Source organism: Homarus americanus, unplaced genomic scaffold (genome assembly GCF_018991925.1).
Source record: "Homarus americanus isolate GMGI-L3 unplaced genomic scaffold, GMGI_Hamer_2.0 scaffold36970, whole genome shotgun sequence".
In the NCBI taxonomy this organism is placed as follows: Eukaryota; Metazoa; Arthropoda; class Malacostraca; order Decapoda; family Nephropidae; genus Homarus; species Homarus americanus.
In genome coordinates, this window is record NW_024740094.1 from 1,480,080 (window position 1) to 1,504,499 (window position 24,420).

Here is a 24,420-nt window from a genome sequence, read left to right on the forward strand (position 1 = left end):
CCCCTCACAAACATCCTTTCCCCTTCCCTCTTCTTCTTAACCATCTTCCCCTCATCCTTCTTCTCCCCTCCTCCTTTCTTCCACCCTTATTTCCCCTTACAAGCATCCTTCCCCTTACTTCTTAACCATCTTCCCCTCACCCCTCTCTTTCCCCTCCTCTCCCTCCCTCCCCTTCCCGCTCAAGCTGCTTCCTTCCTCCTCTCACCCCTTTCATGTTTCCCCTCAAACAACGAGAGGGGACCATCATTTCCCCTCCCTCAGTGAAGTGTTTAAGGGGACAATCGATTCCCCTCACCCCTCCCCTCTCCCCCCTCGTCTCCTCCCCTCCCCCCTCGTCTCCTTCCCTCCCCCCTCCTCTCCCCTCCCCTCTTTGTTGGAGAGGTTAAGGGGAACTTGGCCCCCCTATTAGTGAGGTACAGTAGATAAGGAGAGGAGAGGAAAGGCGTTTGAGGAGGAGGGGGTGAGGGGAGATAGGTTTGAGGGAGGGGGTGAGGGGAGAGACAATTGTGGGTAAGGGAGTGCCATGGTAAGAGGGGAAGATGACGAGGAATGAATCACCTGAAGAATCGTCACCCCTTTATCGTTTACTTATTATTTTTTCCTTATTTTTTCTTATTTTTTCTCATGTCTTTTATTTCTATCGTTTTTATTTCATATTTTTTGGTGTTGTGTTTTTGTATTATTTCCTTATTTTCTTTTCTCTTTTTCTTCTCCTTTTTATATTTATTTTTCATTGTTTTTTTTTGTTCCTCATTTTGTTCTTTTCTTACTTTTGTTCTTTTTTATTTTATTTTTTTGTTCTTGTTCTTCCTTCTTTTGTTCTTGTTTTTTTTCTTATTATTATTCGTCTTGTTTTTATTCCGTCTGTCTAGTTTTGTTATTGTTCCTTCATTTTCCTTTCTTTTGTTTACCTGTTTTATATTATTTAATGTTTGTGTAACTTTACCTCTATTTTTTCTTAATTGGTTATATTTATTTTAATTATTATTATTTAATTTCTTCCTATTTTTTCTATTAATATTTATTTAGATTTCTCCTATTTCTCACTGTCACTATCTCTTCTTACTTACTATCTTTCACCATCTTTATCCCTCTCTCTCTATCTCTCTGTATCGTCTCCTACCTCTTCTCACATTATTCCTCTCTTCCTTTGTGTCTCCTGTTTATTCACCCTTACTCCTTAATTCCTAATTTATTATTCTCTTGCGGTTTATATTGTCTATCTGTTCTTGTTCTCCTTTATTAGATTTTGTTCTTATTACCTTTCTTGTAGAGTTATATATGTCAATAAAAATAATAAAAATAATAATAATAATAATAATAATAATAATAATAATAGGTGGTGGTAAAAATATAAATAATAGCAATAATAATTAATAGTAACACGATGATGATGATAATAGTAGTACGGTGATAGTAATAATAATAATAGTAATACGGTGATAGTAATAATAATAATAGTAATACGGTGATAGTAATAATAATAATAGTAATACGGTGATAGTAATAATAATAATAGTAATACGGTGATAGTAATAATAATAATAGTAATACGGTGATAGTAATAATAATAATAGTAATACGGTGATAGTAATAATAATAATAGTAATACGGTGATAGTAATAATAATAATAGTAATACGGTGATAGTAATAATAATAATAGTAATACGGTGATAGTAATAATAATAATAGTAATACGGTGATAGTAATAATAATAATAGTAATACGGTGATAGTAATAATAATAATAGTAATACGGTGATAGTAATAATAATAATAGTAATACGGTGATAGTAATAATAATAATAGTAATACGGTGATAGTAATAATAATAATAGTAATACGGTGATAGTAATAATAAAATAATACCCCCCCTCGTGTAGCCTAGTCCACACAGGGTTCAGCGTTCTAACTACAAAATGTTCGCCTTCCTCACCCAACACGTGTACTCATGCATGCGAAATTGAATTATACATACAAATTGTCAAGATGAAACTCTATATACTTTGCCCTCAGGTACTGCACAATAAAGTTAAATATTTTGTCCAGAGAATAAAAAAAAAATAAGGGTAATTTCTCCACGGCAAATACGGACGGCCTCGCTCACTTGTCCCAGCGTTCAAGATCACCAGCAAACATAACCTTCGCTCCTCGCGTTCCTCTGTCTCAATCCCTTATATGGTTCATTTCATCTTTAATTCCTTTTATTTATCATTTTATTATTATTTTTTTATCAAGATTCTTAACATTGTCGATTATTTTTGTTATTTTTTGTTAAGTTAAGAAGGTAATTTTGCTATTGGTGTATATTTTGTTATTTTATGAAGTCGAAGCCACAGTCGCAGGTAGGGATCGAGCTTCGTGGACATTGGTGTAAACACGCGGACTAGACTTCATTGTTTGGTAATGAATTTTTACCACGGCTGTCGCGAACGGCTATCCATTTCTGTCTTATTGGCGGGATTTTTTTGTGTTCTATGCTTTGGGCGTTATAACAAACGTTTCGTCTAAATCGATTCGTTGTAGATAATGAACTTGAGCGTTTAATTGTTATATACAGTATTAGATAGACGACGTTACTTGTGAGGAGGATGAGAGAAAGACTAATATTAAGCTAATTTGAAGTTACAATTAGGTAGGAATTAAATTAGGAAGAGAGAGGAAGGAGAAGAGAGAAAACACATTGTAGGGAAGAACAAGAGCGAAAAACAAAGTAGGAGAGAAAACAAAGTGTGGAAAAGAGAAAAAGTAGGTGTGTGTGTGTGTGTGTGTGTGTGTGTGTATTTTCATCAACCTTCGTGTATGACAGACTCAGGTAAAACAACCATCACTGCTCTCGTCAACATCAACTCCACATAACAATATCGTCAGTCACACAAAAACTTATAACAACTAAAATCCTGGTGATTGAAGCCGTAACGACCCAAATTGAGAAGCAGTTCACAGTACAATACTATATCAACCACCACCAGCCTTATAAATCATCAAGCAGTACTCGTGTGTCTGACTATGACGAAGAATAAACTACTGGAGGTGTGGGAGTGCCATAGTGACAGGTTCGACAACTTGTGAAGCAGAGTCGGAACTTTGCTCGACTCCCAGACGGTGGATGAGTGTTACCCCTTAATAGGTCCAGAGTGGTGTTCCTTGTCCAGGTTTTATTGCCAATTGAACACCAAAGGAAAAACTTATACAATTTGTCTTTAAGAGCGAAAATAGTTTAAAAATCATTAATAAACAAGTACAGGATAGTTTGGTTGTTTTAGTATTTTATTTAACTAGACCTAATGACTTATATGTTATTTGATACTGATGTTTAAGGTAATTTTTAATCAGTTCTTATTTACCTGTACAGTATATTGATTTAACGGGATCACCTGAAGAATCTCCACCCCTTTTTATTTCACCTGAAGATTAACCTACCCTAACCTAACCTACCCTACCCTCACCTACCCTACCCTCACCTAACCTACCCTACCCTCACCTACCCTACCCTCACCTAGCCACTCACTGACTACCCTCCCACCTAGCCTGCCTTGCCTAAGCCTATCCTAAACTAAGCACCTTCTCACTACCTAGCCTAGCCTACCACCACCCTACCCTACCTCACCTAGCCTGCCCTCACACAACCTGCCCTCACCCCTAACCTACCCTCACCTACCCCTACCCTCACCTACCCTACCCTCACCTAGCCTACCCTCACTACCCTACCCTCACCTGCCCTACCTAACACAACCTACCCTACCCTCACCTACCTACCCTCACACACCACCCTGCCCTCACCTACCCTACCTAACCTAACCTACCCTCACCTAACCTACCCTCACCTAACCTACCCTCACCTACCCTACCCTAACCTAACCTAACCTACCCTCACCTACCCTCACCTGACCTACCCTACCCCATCCTTCCATATAGCCTTTGGGTGATGTGGGGTGAAGCTTTTGTCTAAACTACTGAACACGCTCTTAAGCTTAGCCATCCAGGTTTAAGCTTTCCTCGTGTACATAATCTTTTAATATACAACCTTTCAGTAAACTTGTTTTTAGAATATACTAACTTAGGTAGATTTACTTAACATTTCAATCTGATTTTTCTGTGGATTTACTGACAAATTATGAGGAATATTTTTTTTTTTACACAAACATACAATCGAGTGGAAAAAAACGTACACAAAAAGTAAAAAAAATAAAAATAAAACAAAAGTCGAAAAATAAAACCGCATTGAGCTCTTAGTCGTGGAATGTGGCTTGTGGTTGGCATACCTCGGAGCCTCAAGGTCGTGCGGGTGGATCACTGATGACTCGGCAGTTTTAACACGGGGGGGAGGGGGACTTTTTCGACTTGGAAACTTAATAAAGAAATTATATATACAGGTACAACATAAAGGGTCAGGTAATTACAGTACAGGTAGAGTAATTATTGATTCAAGTTACAGGTATAGTGGTAGGCTGGGAGTCATGTATAGGCTGAGAGTCATGTGTATAGGCTGAGAGTCATGTGTATAGGCTGGGTGTCATGTCAAGGACTCGTATAGGCTGAGAGTCATGTCATGTACCTATTGAATATCACTCCATGGTGTAGAAGATTTAATTATTATTATTATTATTATTATTAACAGCGCGTTACTTTATATTAATTTTGAATGTTAAGGGATATTTGTGGAGAGAGAGATAGAGAGAGAGAGAGAGAGAGAGAGAGAGAGAATTAATGATTATATGGTTGAATAAGTAAAATCAGACGGTATAGAGAGAACGAGAACTAAGAGACAGGAGAGAGAGAGAGAGAGAAATAAAGACCGGTAAGAGAGAGAGAGGGAGAGTGAGAGAATGACTCATTGTAGTAATATTAACATTTTTAAACCTCCACCCTCGTGTTTTGTGTTGTTTTAATATTTCTAAACATTAATTAAACCCAAGTCACTGTTCTAAACCAAGACCGTGTTTGTTTGTTGGGAACGTACGAATGATTACTTTGTCCCGGAGGAAAGAGTGGTGGTGCTGGAGGACAATCTCTCTCTCTCTCTCTCTCTCTCTCTCTCTCTCTCTCTCTCTCTCTCTCTCTCTACATCCATCACCATCAGTTACACGCACGATAAATAGTTAGCGCCAAGAGGGGTTGAATGGCCTCGTTAGCTTCGCCCTCAGCGGTCGTTAAGGCTTGTTAATGGCCGGTGGTCAAGCGCGTGTAATGACTGAACGAACTATTGGTATTGCAAACAACCCGCGTAACACACTGCTGATTTGGTTAGGTGAGTGAGGGGAAGTGAGGGGAGGGGGGGTGAGGGGAGGAGGAAGGGTGAGGGGAGGAGGAGGAGGGAGGTGAGGGGAGAGTGAGGGGAGAAGGGAAGCATGAAGGAGAGAATTAGAGAGAGGAGAGTAAGAGGTAGAAGAGGGGAAACGGAAGAATGAGGGAAGTGATAAACGAGAAGAGAGAATGAGGATGAGAGGAAGACAAAGGAAAGAGAGAGAAGGAAGGATATAAGTCGATTAATAGCTTCCATTTTCTAGTAGTTGCATAAAATAGCCATGAAAATACATCTAGATATATCCGTCTATCTATCTATCTATCTGTCTGTCTGTCTGTCTGTCTGTCTGTCAATCTATCTATCTGTCTCTATCTATCTGTCTGTCTGTTTGTCAAAAAATCATAAAATATAAGAAAATAAATTAAGTAACAATAGCCGCGGTGGGGGGGAGGAGGAGGGGAGGGGGAGGGGGGAGGGGTTACAGGAATTGTTGTGTGTGTGTTGAGATTAAAGATAAGGAAATTTTGACTTGCAAGAAACAATGTCCGTAAAGAATTGATTTTGAAGGCTAGGGGGGGGGGTAACCGAATCCCCTACCACCCTCCTCCTCCCATCACCCCCAGCACGGTGTTGTGAACAGGTTGTGTGATATGGAGTCTTGTTGGTTGGTATTGTGTTGGGGAGTGAGATAGGTGGGTTCTCTCTCTCTCTCTCTCTCTCTCTCTCATTTTTGTCTCTTATTTTGCTTTTCTCGTTTTTCTTTTCTCTTTTGTTCGCTTCTTTCTCACTTTTATCTTTGTTTTTCATTTATTTTCAACTTTTTTGTTTGTACCTTTTTTCTTTCACACTTGTTTGTTTTTCTCATTCGTTATTTTTTTCTCTCTCTCTCTCTGTCTTTCTTTCTCACTCTTTTTGTCTTTCTTTCTTATACTCTCTTTCGTCTCACTTCACCACCACCACCTGACTCTGAAGCTGTTCCTCCTTCAAGTACATTTGGGCGTAAAAACTTCACTATGTTTATTTACTTATGACAGCGATTATGACACACACACACACACACACACACACACATATGGTCATGAGGCGACGTAAACATCCTCTTCATTCATGGACTTTTCATAGTGCATTCATGATTCACTCATAGCTTATACTTTTAACTGCAGTGTTTGGGAGGGTCATGAATAGCGTCAGTCTCCCTCCCTCCCTCCCTCCCTCCCTCCCTCCATACATACATACGCCAGGTGTATAACATTTACCCTCTGCCTGCGGTGGCGTTCTTAAACCTCTACATTATGTTATCCAGCGCTGGCAATCACCAACACCACCTGGCGTTCCCTTCCACTTCATAATATTTTTTTTTTTTACGCCTGACGAACGTTCTCCCAACCTCTGCTTGCCTCACCACTCTTTGCTTGCCGTCAGGAAAGTGTCCGTATTCTAGGCGTCGACTCCGCTAATCGGAATACGTGACGTGTGTGTGATTTTCCCGAGGTTTTTACACTTGAAGCTGTGATATGGTGTGTTGCCGGGTTGGTCACACTCACTAGCCAACACATTAACCTCTCCGCTGACCTTAACCAACCTTCGACATTTGCATTTTCCCCCGAGTTGAGCTGACTGACTGACTGACTGATTGGCTGCTGACTGTTATGAACTGACATGCTTGTTGAGTTGGCTGAACACGTGTATACTGAGTGCTAGCCAGTTGAACCCAGTTAATTGACTAGAAGGGGGGGGACAAGTTGGTGGGATGGGGGTAGGGGTTGGGGGTGTGGCAGAGGACAAGTGGCAAGAGGGAGGGTTGTGGTGGGGTAAGTGGCAGAGAGGGAGGTAAATGGGAAGAAAGAGGTAAAGTAAGACGGAAGGGGGGGTGGAGGTGGGTAGGGGTGGCAGGAGGGGGTAGTGGCAGGAGGAGGTGGGGGGTGGCAGCGGAGCAGGGGTAGTGGGCAAGTGCTAGGGTGTTGAGGGAGGTGGGGTGGAGGAGGGTAGTGGCAGAGAGGGCGGAGAGTAGAGGGGAGGAGGAGGGCAGGAGGGGAGGGTAGTGTCAGTGGAGGGGTAGTGGCAGGGGAGGGGGGTGAGGGGTGGGGGAGGGTGGGGGGGAGGAGGGGGTGGGTAGGGGAGGAGGGGTGGCAGTGGAGGAGGGAGGGGTGTGGAGGAGGGGTTGGGTAGCGGAGGAGGGGTAGTGGAGGAGGGGTAGGGTAGGGGGAGGAGGGCGGTAGGGGGTAGGGGTGGGGCAGTGGAGGGAGAGTGAGTGGCAGGGAGGAGGAGTAGTGGCAGTAAGGCACCTGAAGGTCAACTCTGGTCTCGTAAATCCCTCGAACCCGACGCAGCGACATGTTCCCTGAGGCGCCTGACGAAGACGTTCACTCCAGACCTTCACTCCAGGCGTTCACTCCAGACGTTCACTGGAGTGTTATGTATTCGGGTACTCAGGTAGATGCTAGTATACCTAAATTGTCATGAGGTACCTGGTGGTTAATTAACTAGGTAACCAGGTAGAGGATACAGGTGTGCTTCTTCCTTTCTTCCTTCCCTTCCTTTTCACCCCACTCCTTCTCCTCTCTCTCCTATCTCCCCCTCTCCCGCCTCTCCTTTCACTCCACCCCATCTCCTCCTTTCTTCTGCTCTCCCCCACTCCCCCTCTCCCACCCCCCACTCCATTATGTTAATCCCACAGGTGGTGTTAAGGCTGTTTGTTTCTTTCTTTCTTTCTTTTATTCCTTTCATGTTTTTATCACCTGTCTTCCACTCACTCGTTTGTCTGTTTGCTTTGCCAGGAACACAGTGGTCTGCCTGTGTCTGTCTGTCTGTCTGTCTGTGTTAAGTGTGAGGGGAGGCTAATTAGGGATTTTAGGGATTTATATCTCTCTCATCAGTTTTGTTTGCAGTCGTACCTCTTCTCTTACCAGAAATATCCATCGCACGACCGTTTTTTTTAAGACTCGTACCCAAGATTATATGACTGTGGGGGTAGTGTACAGCTGTCCGTCCCACGACCTGCTTCACCTCACAACCTGCACAACCTACTTCTGACCTCACGACCTACACTCGACTACTTCTGACCTCGACCTGACACTCGACCTGCTCATGATCCTACCTTATGACCTATACACGACTTACATACTATTCCTCACACCATCTCTGGGGAATATAACCTTTTAATTTAATTCTCAGCCTGCCTCCACCTCCCTTGGCCCTCCCTACCCCTCCCTCTCCCCTCCTCCCCCTTGGTCCTCCTCCCTCCCTTGGTCCTTCACCCTCCCTTGGCCTTCCCTACCCTCCTCTTGGCCCTCCCTCCTCCTTGGTCTCCCCCTCCCTTGGCCCTCCCACCTCCCTTGGCCCTCCCACCTCCCTTTCTCCCTACCCTCCCTTGGGTCCTTGGTCCTCCCACCTCCTTGTCCTCTACCCTCCCTTGGCCCTCCCACCCTCCCTTGGCCTCCTACCCTCCCTTGTCCTCCCCCTCCCTTGGTCCTTCTACCCTCCCTTGGCCTTCCACCCCTCCCTTGGCCCTCCTACCTCCCTTGGCCCTCCTACCCTCCCTCCCCTGCCCTCCCCCTCCCCTTGGCCTCCCACCTCCCTTGGTCCTTACCTCCCTTGGCCCTCCTACCTCCTTGGTCTCCTACCCTCCCTTGGCTCCTCCCACCTCCTTGGTCTTTTCTACCCTCCCTTATCTCTCCTACCCTCCCTTGGTCTCCTACCCTCCCTTGGCCCCCTCCTACCCTCCCTTGGCCCCCTCCTCCCTTTGGCCCTCCTACCCTCCCTTGGCCTCCTACCCACAGCCTGACCCATTAATAGCAGTACTTTGAAGATTACTAACACAGCTTATTTCACCTGATGATTAACACACACACACACACACACACACACACACACACACACACCTACACCTGTGTATTTGAAGAGACTAATGAGACGGAGAGATAGAGGGGGACAGGGGTGTCAAACAAGCGAGACAGGCCAGGTGATGAACTACCCTGACCTCTAATGACCTCGCACCGGGCGCTCGTGACTGTGTTCAGATCCTAACCTTGGCTTCGGTTTTAGTTTCGGATGCTTAGATTTTTATTATGGTTTGGTTACTATATTGGATGGTGTGTGAAGTTAGTGTTTTGTGATGATAAGGGACTTATTTATGTTAGATTGACATAGAAGGATATATTATGAGAAATTTCATGGTGATTGATTTATTTTAAAGGAGAAAAGGGAAAACAAACTTACAAACAGTAATACAATATCTCTCTCTCTCTCTCTCTCTCTCTCTCTCTCTCTCTCTCTCAAAACTATAGAAATTCGGACAAGAAAAAATGAACTGATTTATGAAGGTGAAGTCGAGGCCAGGTGAGTGTTAGGACAGAGGGCCACGTGTGCAGGTATGATGGAGTGGAGTGGGTGGAGTCGAGAATCAGGTAGGCGCCCACACAATAGCAGGCAGGGCCACCCACTCCTGATGAGCGAGGGGGGGGGGGAGGCCGTTCTGGGTGTAAATTGGTGTTGTTGCTTAGTTCTGTGTGTGTGTGTGTGTGTGTGTGTGTGCAAATATTTAGAGATAGATAAGCGACTGTTTGTGCATATTTTGCAGGTGTGAAAGTGTTTAATGTTGGTGTATGTAAATGATTGTTTGTGTACGTAAATATATATATGTGTGTGTGTGTGTGGGAGGCAGCTGTGTTGTGCTATACCCTGGTGGTGAAGGAGGAACACACACACACACACACACACACACACACACACACACACACACACACACACACACACACCTGGTCTTTGATGATGTGTTGGTTAGGTGTGTTGAATGGCATCTATCCATCAATCATCCATCCATCCATCCCTCCATCCCTCCATCCACCCACACCAAGCACTCATCCATTCATCCGTGTCTTCTGAAACATCATTAAAAACGATCCTGTACAACCATCAATCCATCCACTCTGTCCCTTCCCAGTAAAGTTTGTCCACCGTGGGGGGAGAAGAAGGAAGAAGAAGGAGGAGGAGAAGGAGTAAGAGGAAGGAAGAGGGATGGAAGGTGGTTGTTGTTGTTCCTCAAGAGAGGCCCTAGCCCCGTCCTCTTGAGTAGCTCGACTCGGCCCCGGCGTTGTGTACTGTCCAAACACCAGCTGAAATTGATAGTCATCGTGGCGGGAGACTCGACCGTGTGGACAGGTGGCACAGAGACGATTTTGGGGTGATGGTCCGGTCCGCCCTGGTGTGAGGAGGTGGTGTAGAGATTATTTCACTGACTTGGCTATATTAGGGATTATTTCAGTGAATATCGGCTATATTAGGGATTATTTCAGTGGATATCGGCTATATTGGTTATTTCAGTGGATGTCGGCTATTATGGTATTTGGATTATTTCAGTGTTTTATAAATAACCTTGTGTGTATTTGCTCGATAAATTTAAATCAATGTCCTCAAAGGGTAAACGTCGTCGTCAGCGGGTTAACTCACCGTCGTCAGGGTTAACTCACCGTCGTCAGCAAAGGGTTAAATCACCGTCCTCAAAGGGTTAAATCAATGTCTCATAGGGTTAAACCAACGTCGTCAAAGGTTAACTCACCGTCGTCAAGGGTTAACTCACCGTCGTCAAAGGGTTAAACCAACGTCGTCAAAGGTTAAATCACTGTCTCAAGGGTTAAATCACCGTCCTCAAAGGGTTAAATCAATGTCCTCATAGGGTTAAACCAACGTCGTCAAAGGGTTAACTCACTGTCGTCAAGGGTTAACTCACCGTCGTCAAAGGTTAAACCAATTATATATATAAATCAGTATATATAAAACCACACAATTATTCCTTATCTATGACGCTCAGGTATGTGATGATGGGTATTGGATTAAACTGTCCAGGCACGGCCACAACTCTATACAGGTGAATGTCGCCTTAATGAAAGCAGGTAAAGACTTAAGTATACATAGGATTATTAGCCGTGTGATGTTAAGCGTGTGATATTAAATATTATGGGGGGGATGATTAAGCGTGGGGGTGAGCGTGGGGGTGATATTGCTGGGGGTGATATTAAACATGGGGTGATATTGATATTAAACATGGGGGATATTAAACATGGGGTGATATTAAACATGGGGGGTGATATTAAACATGGGGGATATATTAAACATGGGGGTGATATTAAACAGCGTGGGGGGTGATATTAAACATGGGGGTGATATTAAACATGGGGGATGATATTAAACATGGGGATGATATTAGAACATGGGGGATGATATTAAACATGGGGAGTGATATTAAACATGGGGGGTGATATTAAACATGGGGGATGGGGATGATATTAAACATGGGGGATGATATTAAACATGATGGGGGTGATATTGAACATGGGGGGGTGATATTAAGCGGCGTGTGGCGTACTGCAGGGCCGGCGGCTGGGTCTCTGGGAGTTACCACGCGAGATTCACCTTTATGCCAGAGGGTCTTAAGTGTCTGTGTGTAGGTTTGTGTAGACGGGGAGAAAGTCAGGCTGTTCCTGTGTCTATTGACCTCTTCTCCTAATTACTGTTGTTGGTCGTGTTTGGTGTGTGTTTCTCTGGCTGACGGGGGGGGGGGGAGGTGTGGGGAGGTGTAGAGGGAGGGGTGGGGTGGGAGGGGGTGGTGGGGTGGGTGAGAGGAGGGGTGGGAGGTGTGGGGAATAGAGGTAAATCATTTATCGGTGGATTGTCTTTGTAGTGCGGGGATTTAGTCATTACTATTATCACTGCTACTTAGGGCAATAGGTTAGGTTAGGTTGTGTAGGGGTAGTTTGGTGTTGGTGTTGGGGTTAGGGGTGTTGGTTAGGTTGGGTGTGGGGTAGTTTAGGTTGGGTGTGGGTGTAGGGGTAAGTTTAGGTTAGGTTGGTGTGTAGGTTTGTTGGTGCTTGTGTTGGGTTGTTAGGTTAGGTTGGGTTAGGTTGGGTTGGTTAGGTTAGGTGTAGGGTAGTTGGTGGGGTTAGGTGTAGTGGAAGTTTAGGTTAGGTTAGGTTAGGGTTGGTTTGGGTTGGTTGGGTGTAGGGGTAGTTTAGGGTTAGGTTAGTTAGGTTAGGTGTAAGGGTGGTTAGGTTAGGTGTGGGTGTTTAGGTAGGTTAGGGGTTGGGTTGGGTTGGGTTAGGGGTAGGTTAGGGTTGTGTTGGGTGTGGGAGTTTGGTTGGTTAGGTTAGGTTAGGTATAGGTTGTAGGGGTGCAGTTAGGTGTAGGGTAGGTTAGGTTAGGTTAGGTTAGGTTAGGTTAGGTGTAGGGTAGTTTATCGTAAGGTGGGTTAATCTTCAGGTGACTCGTCTTATGTACACGATCTGTAAGACAAGGAACGAGAGCATGGGGTATAGTGTCTCGTTCATCTTGTTTATGTCTCGTTTATATCACACACACTGAGGGAGGTCTGTTTATGTCTCAGGAATGCCTCGTTTATATCACACACACTGAGGGAGGTCTGTTTATGTCTCAGGAATGCCTCGTTTATATCACACACACTGAGGGAGGTCTGTTTATGTCTCAGGAATGTCTGTTTATATCACACACACTGAGGGAGGTCTGTTTATGTCTCAGGAATGTCTCGTTTATATCACACACACTGAGGGAGGTCTGTTTATGTCTCAGGAATGTCTCGTTTATATCACACACACTGAGGGAGGTCTGTTTATGTCTCAGGAATGTCTCGTTTATATCACACACACTGAGGAGGTCTGTTTATGTCTCAGGAATGTCTCTGTTTATATCACACACACACTGAGGGAGGTCTGTTTATGTCTCAGGAATGCCTCGTTTATATCACACACACTGAGGGAGGTCTGTTTATGTCTCAGGAATGTCTCGTTTATATCACACACACTGAGGGAGGTCTGTTTATGTCTCAGGAATGCCTCGTTTATCTCACACACACTGAGGGAGGTCTGTTTATGTCTCAGGAATGTCTCGTTTATATCACACACACTGAGGGAGGTCTGTTTATGTCTCAGGAATGCCTCGTTTATATCACACACACTGAGGGAGGTCTGTGTATGTCTCAGGAATGTCTCGTTTATGTCTCGTTCGTTATCACTCATCACCACGAACGTTTAAATACATCAGGTGACTAGTTAAGGTGAGTTGACAATTAGTTCAGTCAGGGGATGGGTTGTGGTGATGCTGGTAGTGGTGATGATACTGGTAGTGGTGATGCTGGTAGTGGTGATGATACTGGTAGGTGGTTGGAGATAGTGAAGTTGGTGATGTTGGCCTACTCGAGATGGTGATGATAGTGGTGGTGATGGTGGTTGTGGTGATAGTGGTGGTGATGGTGGTTGTGGTGATAGTGGTGGTTGGTGGTCACTGATTATGGCCACTTGTTAGAGATAGATAGATAGATAGATAAGATAGATAGATGGATAAGATAGATGGATAAGATAGATGGATTGGTAAACAGATGGCTGGAGAGATAAGTGATAATACGTTTAGTCAAGACGTGTGAGAAGGGGAGGCGGCAACACACACACACACACACACACACACACACACACACACACACACACACACACACACACACACACACACACACACACACACACACACACTCCTATACGCACATAGAGACATTGGGAGAAAGAAGAAAAAGGAAGAAAAGAGGAGAAGAGAGAGAAAAAGACGGAGAGAGAGAGAGAGAGAGAGAGAGAGAGAGAGAGAGAGAGAGAGAGAGAGAGGACCCCCCCTCCGGCAGAAGGTGTTCGCCTACAGGTATAACGTATAAAGCCATTTAGCACCTACACAGTCCCTGGGCGTGGCATGGAGGCGTGTACTGAAGGCGCTCTGTTTGTCTCCGGAAACCAGGAGGGTGGGAGGGGTGGGGTGGGGTGGGGCGAGTGGGTGGGGTGGGCGAGTGGGTAGGGGTGGGTGGGTGGGTGGTGGGAAAGGGTGTTTTGGCCATGTTGTGTGGGTGGGTATGGGTGGAAATAGGGTGGTTAAGAGTATGTGTGGTAGTAGATTTTAGGTTGACACACACACACACACACACCCTACACACACACACACACACACACACGGAGGAAGGTCTGTTGTGGTATCGTGGAAGGTGTGAAATCTCAAGGGTCGACCTGGGGGGCCACGCTGATGGGTTGGGTGATAGTAGGGGAGAAGGTTGATGGATAGGGGAGAGAAGGGATAGAAGAGGGTAAGGGAGGGAGGTAGGAAGAAAGGGAAGGGGTAAGGTACAGACAGACAGACAGATCGTACGAGAACAGATCCACAGACACACAATAGGAGATTAACAGACTACGGTGAGACAGACTACGGTGAGACAGACTACGGTGAGACAGACATACGGTGAGACAGACTACGGTGAGACAGACTACGGTGAGACAGACTACGGTGAGACAGACTACGGTGAGACAAACTACGGTGAGACAGAACTACGGTGAGACAGACTACGGTGAGACAGATACGGTGAGACAGACTACGGTGAGACAGACTACGGTGAGACAGACTACGGTGAGACAGACTACGGTGAGACAGACTACGGTGAGACAGGAGTCACATGTTATACTGACCACAGAAGAGACGGACCACAGACAGACCATCCTGTCATCCATCACTGGTCAGCTCACCTGTCTCTCCTCCCCCTCCCTCCCTCCTTCCCTCCCTCTCTCCTTCTCCTCCTCCCTCTCCCTCCCCCTCCTTCCCTCCTCTCTCTCTCCTTCCCTCCCTCTCTCCTTCTCTCCTTCTCCCTCCTCCTCCCCTCTCCCTCCCCCTCCCTCCCTCCTTCTCCCTCTCTCCTCCTTCCCTCCCCTCCTCCTCTCCTCCCTCCCTCCCTCCTCCCCCTCCCTCCCCCTCCCTCCCTCCCTCCTCCCTCCCTCCCTCCTCCCTCCCTCTCTCCCTCCTTCCCTCCCTCTCTCCTCTCCTCCCTCCCCTCCCTCCCTCCCTCCCTCCCTCCCTCCCTCCCTCCCTCCCCCCTCCCTCCCCTCCTCCTTCTCTCCCTATTGGTCAAGGATGTGAGATGTGTGTCTTAAACCCCTATTACCAGCCTATGGCGGGGGAAACAGGTATAAAGACACACATAAGGGCGATAATGGCCTCTTTTTCTCTACGGGCTGACAGGATTAGTTGGCATTATCCCCGTGGGGTCAAGACAGTGGTATATATCTAACAGATATGGTAGAATATTGTCTGTTTATTTTTCTTGTGAATGGAATGAAAGGATTATCTATACTTGGGGGGTAAGATAGTGCTATAGGTTGATACTGCTGTCCTCGCTAACAGACAGACAGACAGACAGACAGACAGGCAGGCAGACAGACAGGCAGGCAGACAGACAGGAAATTTGATCATAACTAACTCAGAGGATGATGAGGTGGGGGATAATAACTACCCTAACCAAAAATAACCTAACCTAACAAACCCTAACCTGGATGGGAAGGGGGTAGGAGAAGACTGTGGAGGGGGAGGAGGGGGGTGAAGGACTGTGGAGGAGGGAGATGAGGAGATAACCAAAGTGAGATTATTCGCTATTGGACGCTAAGCTCGTTAAATTACCCCTCACGTTAGCCCCTCGTTTAGCTGTCATGGTTAACGATGTGTGTGTGTGTGTGTGTGTGTGTGTGTGTGTGTGTGTGTGTGTGTGTGCTCGTTAATTCGTTGTTCCAGACTTTATGACCCGAGGTTAACGAATTTCCCTCAACTGTATTAGTCTGGTCTTCGGTTTACACACATTTCGTTATTCGCCATTAACGATTTTTCCCTTCGTTGGATTGCATTTGTTTTTGTGAGTAATGATATTTGTGTATCATCATCATCATCATCATTATCATCATCATCATCATCATTATCATCATCATCATCATCATCATCATCATTATTATTATTATTAGCATTATTATTATTATTCCACTCATTTACTTTAGTCACCCACTCATCCTACTTTTTTTTTTCATTCCTCTCCCCCCCTCTCCACCCCCTCTCCCCTCCTCCGTCTCTCCCTCTCACTTGTCCCACTCCCCTCGTGCCTTGCCCGGGGCGGAGAGGGAAAGTGAGAGGAAAATTGTGATAATGACCGACAAACAGGGAAGAATTGTGCCGTGAATTTATTAATGGTGATGCCGCGGGGAGTGGGGGGAGAGAGAGAGAGAGAGAGAGAGAGAGATGGTATAAGAAATAACACACACACACACCGTCTTCCTATCTCCACCATCATCACATCTACTACCTCTCACACCTTTCATTTATCTCCTCCTCCAGGGAACAGGATGAAGGAGAAGAGCAAGAACGCGGCGAGAAGCAGAAGGGAGAAAGAAAACGCTGAATTCTTAGAGCTGGCGAAACTCTTACCTCTTCCCGCCGCCATTACCTCCCAGCTCGACAAGGCTTCCATCATACGCCTCACTACAAGCTACCTCAAGATGCGCCATGTTTTCCCCGACGGTGAGTGAATTTTGTCCTTATTTGTCCTTATTTGTCCTTATTTGACCTTATTTGACCTTATTTGACCTTATTTGGTCATTGATTTGTTTGTGTTGTTTTGAAGGAATTTTAAGTTTTCCTGGTTGTGAATTCTTCCTCTTTTGTTTTCCAATTAGTTTCCTTTTCCTGGGTTATAAAAGGCTGTTAATTTCTTGAAGGGTGAGGTAGTATCCTGAAGGAGGGAGTGAGAGGAAAGGGAAAACGGTAAATGTCTCTCCTGATGGTAAAGTCCTTTGACTGTCTTGATTCAAATCCTACAGGACTCTTATCAAGGACTCTTATCAAGGACTCTTATCAAGGACTCTTATCAAGGACTCTGTAGATATCTGATAAAGGGTTGTAGGCTACTGTTGGTTGTAATGTTATAGAGGGGACAACACTGTGTTTCCCAGAGAGATGTACTCAGTCAACGCACTCAAGTAGATGTACTCAGTCAACGCACTCAAGTAGATGTACTCAGTCAACGCACTCAAGTAGATGTACTTAGTCAACGCACTCAAGTAGATGTACTCAGTCAACGCACTCAAGTAGATGTACTCAGTCAACGCACTCAAGTAGATGTACTCAGTCAACGCACTCAAGTAGATGTACTCAGTCAACGCACTCAAGTAGATGTACTCAGTCAACGCACTCAAGTAGATGTACTCAGTCAACGCACTCAAGTAGATGTACTCGGTCAACCCCTTCGCCGTATGCACTCACTTAACATCCTCGACAAATAGATGCACTCAGTCAACACCCTCAAACAGATGCACACAGTCAACACACTCAACAGATGCACTCACACAGTCAACACACTCAACAGATGCACTCACACAGTCAACAGATGCACTCAACCAGTCAACACACTCAACAGATGCACTCACACAGTCAACACACTCAACAGATGCACTCAGGTGTCCCACAGAAATGTTGTAATAGGCGAATCGAAGTCGTATCTTTGTCCTGGGTGTCTTATTAACACTGAACAAAAGTCGCCGTGAAAATTTTGGCGTAATTTTCAAATATTTAATTGTTGTTGTTTTTATTATTACTGTTGTTGTTATTTGTATTATTACTGTTGTTGTTTTTGTTGCTAGTAGTATTTTGGAAGAGGTGTTTTGTTTTGATGTCAACAAGTATGTGGAATAAATGATGATGATGTGGATGCGGTGGGCGGACCTGTACCACCCACCCACCCACCCTCCCCACCCGCACCCACATACCATCCATGACCAACCACACTGCCACCCATTACCACCACTACTAATGCACCACCTACCACCACCACCACCACCACCACCACCACCACCACCTACCACCACCACCACCACCACCACCCACCACCTACCCCACCACCACCACCACCACCTACCTACCACCACCACCACCACCTACCACCACCACCACCACCCCTACCACCACCACCACCACCACCACCACCACCTACTACCACCTACCTACCTACCTACCACCACGCCTACCTACCTACCTACCACCTACCTACCTACCTACCACCACCACCTACCTACCTACCTACCTACCACCTGCAACTTTACCATAGCGGTAGTCACATTGGCTGGCTCACCATTGTACCTCACTCTGACAAAAGACTCACTACATGCGCTGCCTCGTATCCTGCTTGCAAGCACACCAATGAATTTCCTGCACAACCATTTACTTTTTATTTTTTATTTTTTTACCTATTCATTTATTTTTTACAGGGATTAACTCACCCGGGCACTGACCCACATAGGGGAGAAGCAAAAATTTAATAATAACAATAATAATAATAATAATAATAATAATAATAATAATAATAATAATAATAATAAAAAATACGAAAATTAAAAAAACAGGTCAAGAGTGAGGAACAATATATGTATGTTGTGTTGCCAATAATAAGAGAAACAATTGAGACCCTGCAATTGTGTGTAAATGAGGCAGAAAGTCAGATCAACAACCTGGGACTTGGTCACATATGGCAGCAGGGTCCACCATTACACAACACATTATGCTTCCAATATCTTCCCAGGCGGTAGTACCTCCCTGTTTGATTACTACCTATTTGGATCACATAAAAATTAGATACCCCCCAGCTTATTTTACCTGAAGATTAAACACCCCAGCTTATTTTACCTGAAGATTAAACACCCCAGCTTATTTTACCTGAAGATTAAACACCCCAGCTTATTTTACCTGAAGATTAAACACCCCAGCTTATTTTACCTGAAGATTAAACACCCCAGCTTATTTTACCTGAAGATTAAACATCCCAGCTTATTTTACCTGAAGATTAAACTTACCTATCCTAAACACCCACAAGGTATAGCATTTGGGTGATTAATCTTCAGGTAAATTAAGCTGGGGGATAGTAAAGGTATACTGTGTGCTAACTGGCTGGTGTACTGTGTGTTGGAGACTGTACCTGTGTGTTGGAGACTGTACCTGTGTGTTGGAGACGGTACCTGTGTGTTGGAGACTGTACCTGTGTGTTGGAGACTGTACCTGTGTGTTGGAGACGGTACCTGTGTGTTGGAGACGGTACCTGTGTGTTGGAGACGGTACCTGTGTGTTGGAGACTGTACCTGTGTGTTGGAGACTGTACCTGTGTGTTGGAGACTGTACCTGTGTGTTGGAGACTGTACCTGTGTGTTGGAGACTGTACCTGTGTGTTGGAGACGGTACCTGTGTGTTGGAGACTGTACCTGTGTGTTGGAGACGGTACCTGTGTGTTGGAGACTGTACCTGTGTGTTGGAGACTGTACCTGTGTGTTGGAGACTGTACCTGTGTGTTGGAGACGGCACGGAGGCAAAAAAAAAGGTACAGAAGGAGTAATGTATATATGAATTTATAAGTAAGGTAGAAAATAATAATGTTGTCGTCGTATATTTAGGGAGGGAGAGTGTGGCGCTGAGTTAGCCTCTCGTTAATGAGGTACAAGGTAGCTAGCTTGGTTCACCCATTGTGTCCGTGCACCTGTACTACCCTCCCCATACCCCCCCCTCACAGCCCCTCCTCCTCACACTCTACAGCTATACCTGCCCCTCTCTCTCTCTTCCTTCCTTCTCTAGTATGACCACCTCAATCCTTCTCCTTCCTTCTTTCCTTCCTTCTTGTGAGTAAAACTGTATCAAACCCAGACACTGTACACACACACACACACACACACACACACACACACACACACACACACTAAAATAATAATCGGTGCCCCTGGTGTTGGTGGATGGCCGGTCCAAGGGCCACCTGTCGTGAATTAGTTTAAGGTGTTGAATCTGTCGCCAACACAACAACCACACCCTAAGTTAACGAGTTGCATGACCCAGTGTTAAGGAATAGTCCCAGAAGACCGGACAACTCGCCAACTGCACTGGTGCGTCGCTGCTTTGACTGACAACAATGGCATTAACCTGATCAAATCTTATACTTAAATTAACCTGACCTAACTTTAACATTAACCTGACCTGAGATTGTTAACTCACATTTTAAGCTTTATCCTCAGGTTATTGAGTTAGAGGGTGAAATTTCTCCCTCTCTCTCTCTCTCTCTCTCTCTCTCTCTCTCTCTCTCTCTCTCTCTCTCTCTCTCTCTCTCTCTCTCTCTCTCTCTCTCTGGCGTCGCAGGTGTGAGCATCCGGTCTGGGTGGCTGACGAAGGCGGTGGTGGTGGTGGTGGCACTGAGGCTAGGGAGGGAGACCGTGTCGTACCCTGTTAGTCAAGCCTCCCTCAACCCTTCTCTCTCATTAACACTTATTTCCTGTTGTTACCATAACTTACACACACACACACACACCTCTGGGTAATATGATAGTTGAGGTGTACTGTGTGGCATTTCCTCAGCTGTTGAAATAAATAAGTATTTGAAAAGGAAAAAAATATTGGTGAATTATGATGCAGTTGTGTGTGTGTGTTAGTAATCTCTCTCTCTCTCTCTCTCTCTCTCTCTCTCATATATATATATATAGTTTTTTCCCAGGACTAACTAGAACACTTGCCTATCCCCCAGCTAAAAAATAATAATAATAATAATAATAAATTAAACCTCGTCCATTTTAATCCCAGGACGAACAATGCCACATAACCCACCCCCTCTTCTCCCTCACCTGCCCACACCCTTCACCTACCCCACCCTTCACCTACCCCCCTACCCCCACGAATATAAGAACTAGTTTAAGGCAGAAAATATGCTGCTGGTTGTCACAATTAGCCCTGGACACTTAAGGTGGTACTAAGTGGTAGTTAGGTGGTCCACTTATTGCCTGACCTCATTACCGATTCAGATTTTAGCTGCTGACCACCTCCTTAATTTTCTCTTCCGCTTTCTTCTCTTCCAGCCTTCGCCTCCTCTCCTTCCCTCCTCCTCCCTTCTCTTGCTCCCCTTTTGTCCTCCTCTTCTTCCCTTCTCCTCCTCTCTTCCTCTCTCCTTCTTTTCCTCCTCCTTTCCCCTCCTCTTCCCCTCCCCCTCCTTTCCCCTCCTCTTCCCTCCCCCTCCTCTTCCTCCCCCCTCCTTCCCCTCCTCTTCCCTCCCCCCCTCCTTTCCCCTCTCTTCCTCCCCCCTCCTTCCCTCCCCCTCCTCTTCCTCCCCCTCCTCTTCCCTCCCCTCCCCTCTTCCCTCCCCCCTCCTCTTCCCCCCCTCCTCTTCCCTCCCCTCCTTCCCCCCCCTACCTGACGTGTTCGTGGTAACTCTGTTGTTAAGGTATTTAATTGTGTCTTATGTAAATTATCTTTATTGTGGTATTTTGTTAATTATTTTAATAATTTAATTATTTTTTATCTTTTACCTACATATTTATTTTAATTTATTTTTAGTTGTTTATTTTTATTCATATATATCTACCTACATACATACATACATACATACATACATACATACATACATACATACATACATACATACATTCATACTTACTTACTTACTTACTTACTTACTTACTTACTTACTTACTTACTTACTTACTTACTTACTTACTTACTTACTTACATACATACATACATACATACATACATACATACATACATACATACATACACACACAAATACTAACATACAGTACATACATAAATACTTAACATGCATACTTACATAACATACAAACATACATACATACATACATACATACATACATACATAACAGCATACATACATACATACACACTTACATACACACATACATACATACGTGTGTGTATGTGTGTCAACATTCCAACACAATGAAACAAGTACCTTAACCCAGCAGTGTGAGAGAGTAAACCTCTCCCTCACTAATACTGCTCCTCTTCTTCCTCCTCCTCCTCCTCTCCTTCCTCCTCCTCTTCTTCCTCCTCCTCCTCTCCTCCCTCCTCCTCCTCCTCTCCTCCCTCCTCCTCCTCCTCTCCTCCCTCCTCTCCTCCCTCCTCTCCTTCCTCCTCTCCTCCTCACACTAACTCTAACATTTACCAATTAAAAAAACAAACAAAATAATAAGCAAGAAACAAGAAGGTACTAGAAAAGCGTTAAAATGACTTATAGATTACGTACACTATTATTGCTTATGTATGTATGTACAGTATGTATGTATGTATGTATGTATGTATGTATATGGCGACCTGTGGTGTAATGGTCAGCATGCTCCCTCATAAGTGGGCTGAGTGAAACTATGGGCAAGTTTCTTAAGTCATTTGCTTCTGTCTACCCAGCAGTAATTGGGGACCTGGATGTTGATCGATTTGTGGATCGTGTTCCGGGGTAATGGTTAGCCAGTGCAGTTGGCGAGTTGTCCGGTCTTCTCGGACTATTCCTTGACACTAGGTCATGCAACTCGTTAACTCAGGGTGTGTTGGTGACTTCTTCTGCACCTTAATCAAATTCACGCCTAGGTGGCCCTTGGACCGGTTACACGAGGGGCAACCATTATTATTTATATATGTCTTCATTATCATTGTGTACATGTAAATTAAGTTTAATTTTGTGTTTAATCTTCGTTTTTTGTATTATTTATTTTTTCATTCTTTTCTTATACCTTTTTAGTAAATATTAAATCAAAGAGTTTTTATATTCAGTTCAAAATAAAACCGTGTTCATACCTCGGTTAGTTTTACGCTGGGGTGTGTGTATGATCCCCTGAGCGCGGGCGTTGGTGACAGATTAGCGGGCTTATGGGCGTGCGTATGTGGCATTAGAGGGATCAGCACCCTCCTCCCCGCCGCGATCGTCACTTGTTTGTGTAGCTCCGCTCCGACCAGCACTTGTTTTGATAGCGGCACGCAAGTTCTGGTTCTGTGTTTTTTGACGAGAATAATTTTTGTCATGGTGGTGTTAGTCTCGTTGTTCCATTATTTTTTTAACTAATATTACTTTCCTGTAAAAGTTTCCGTTATAATTTTTTTGTATATATTTTATTTACTGTGATATGGGTCGTGTTTATGATTTGTGTTGGCGTCGTATCATTTCGTCTATAGTTTTATTAATTCATCTATACTTTTATCACTTCATCTATACTTTCATCATTTCATCTAAATTTTCATTGTCATCTATTATTTTATCATTTCATCTATACCTGTACTTTTATCATTTCATCTATACTTTCATCATTTCATCTCTACCTTTATCATTTCATCTACAGGTATACTTTTATCATTTCATCTATACTTTCATCATGCCATCTATACTTTTATCATGTCATCTATACTTTTATCAAGACTTTACTATAACCCAGAGATTTTACGCCAGACCACCTGATGATATTATTGGAACTGAGGACCATTGTTTTAAGTCTTGGAAGGAAATAATCGATATTCCATTCGCGTTCGTAATCTCCTCCTTGAAGGGTGACTGAGGACTTGTCATAGGACGTACGCTGTTGTGTTGTTCCCAGACCTCGAGAGAGAGAGGAGGGAGGGTGGGTAAGGTGTGAGAGAGATAGGAGGGGTGAAGTAAGGGAGAGAGGGAGGGCGATTGGATGTGAGATTTGAGAGAGAGAGAGATTTACATACTCTCTGATCTCTCTCTCTCGTTTACATTCCAGGCCCCTGAGAGACGGCCCTCCCTCCTCCCTTTCTCTCCCTTCCTACCCTCCCTATCCCCACCTCTTCTCCCCTCTCACACCTCACCTCCCCCTCACACCCCCCGCTGAGGGACATGTGATTGGGTAATTAGGTTATTTGTACATCACTAACGACTGACTGGTTGGTTGTCGACGTGTAGGAGTCCATTACCTTCATCCCTCACTCCTCCCCTCATTCCTACTCTCCCCTCAGTACTCTCCCCTTCTCCCTCTCCTCCCTCCCTCACTACTCTCCCCTCAGTACTCTCCCCTTCTCCCTCTCCTCCCTCCCTCACTACTCTCCCTTCGCCTCCTTTTCCCCTTGTAGAAAAATAATTAAAAGAAAGGACACAAGAATAACTAAATAAAGAAGATAATTAAAGAAAGACGATAATACGAAGAAAAAACAACAATAAACATGATGAAAGGAAAGACGAGAAATTGGAAAATATAATTAAATAAAGGAGGAAATGGGAAAAGGAAGAGAACAAATAGTAGGAAATATATAATAATAACTAACGAAGATGGGAATAAAGGGAAATATAAAAGAATGAAAGGACATGAAGGAAACAGGAGAAAAAACAAAAACGTATAAGGAGATGAGGAAATAGACGATAAATGAAGGAAGTAGTAGAGAGGTGAATGGAGGAGAGGGTTGTTAAGGGGAGAGGGGGCGTGGCCTATTATACGCTCGTTAGCCAGTAGGTCACGTGACTACCTCCAAATTCCCCTCACTTCACCACCACCACCTCCCCTCTT

The 24,420-nt window shown here is 44.6% G+C and overlaps 1 protein-coding gene across 1 annotated transcript in view; it reads left to right on the forward strand.

Moving 5' to 3' along the window:
- Positions 1-24,420, forward strand: part of LOC121875071 (single-minded homolog 2-like) — a 74,321-nt gene that overhangs the window by 15,398 nt on the left and 34,503 nt on the right. Inside the window, exon 3 of the mRNA XM_042379418.1 lies at positions 16,436-16,618. Coding sequence (XP_042235352.1) covers positions 16,444-16,618 — 175 coding nt within the window. The 5' untranslated portion in view covers positions 16,436-16,443. The remainder of the gene's footprint in view (positions 1-16,435; positions 16,619-24,420) is intronic.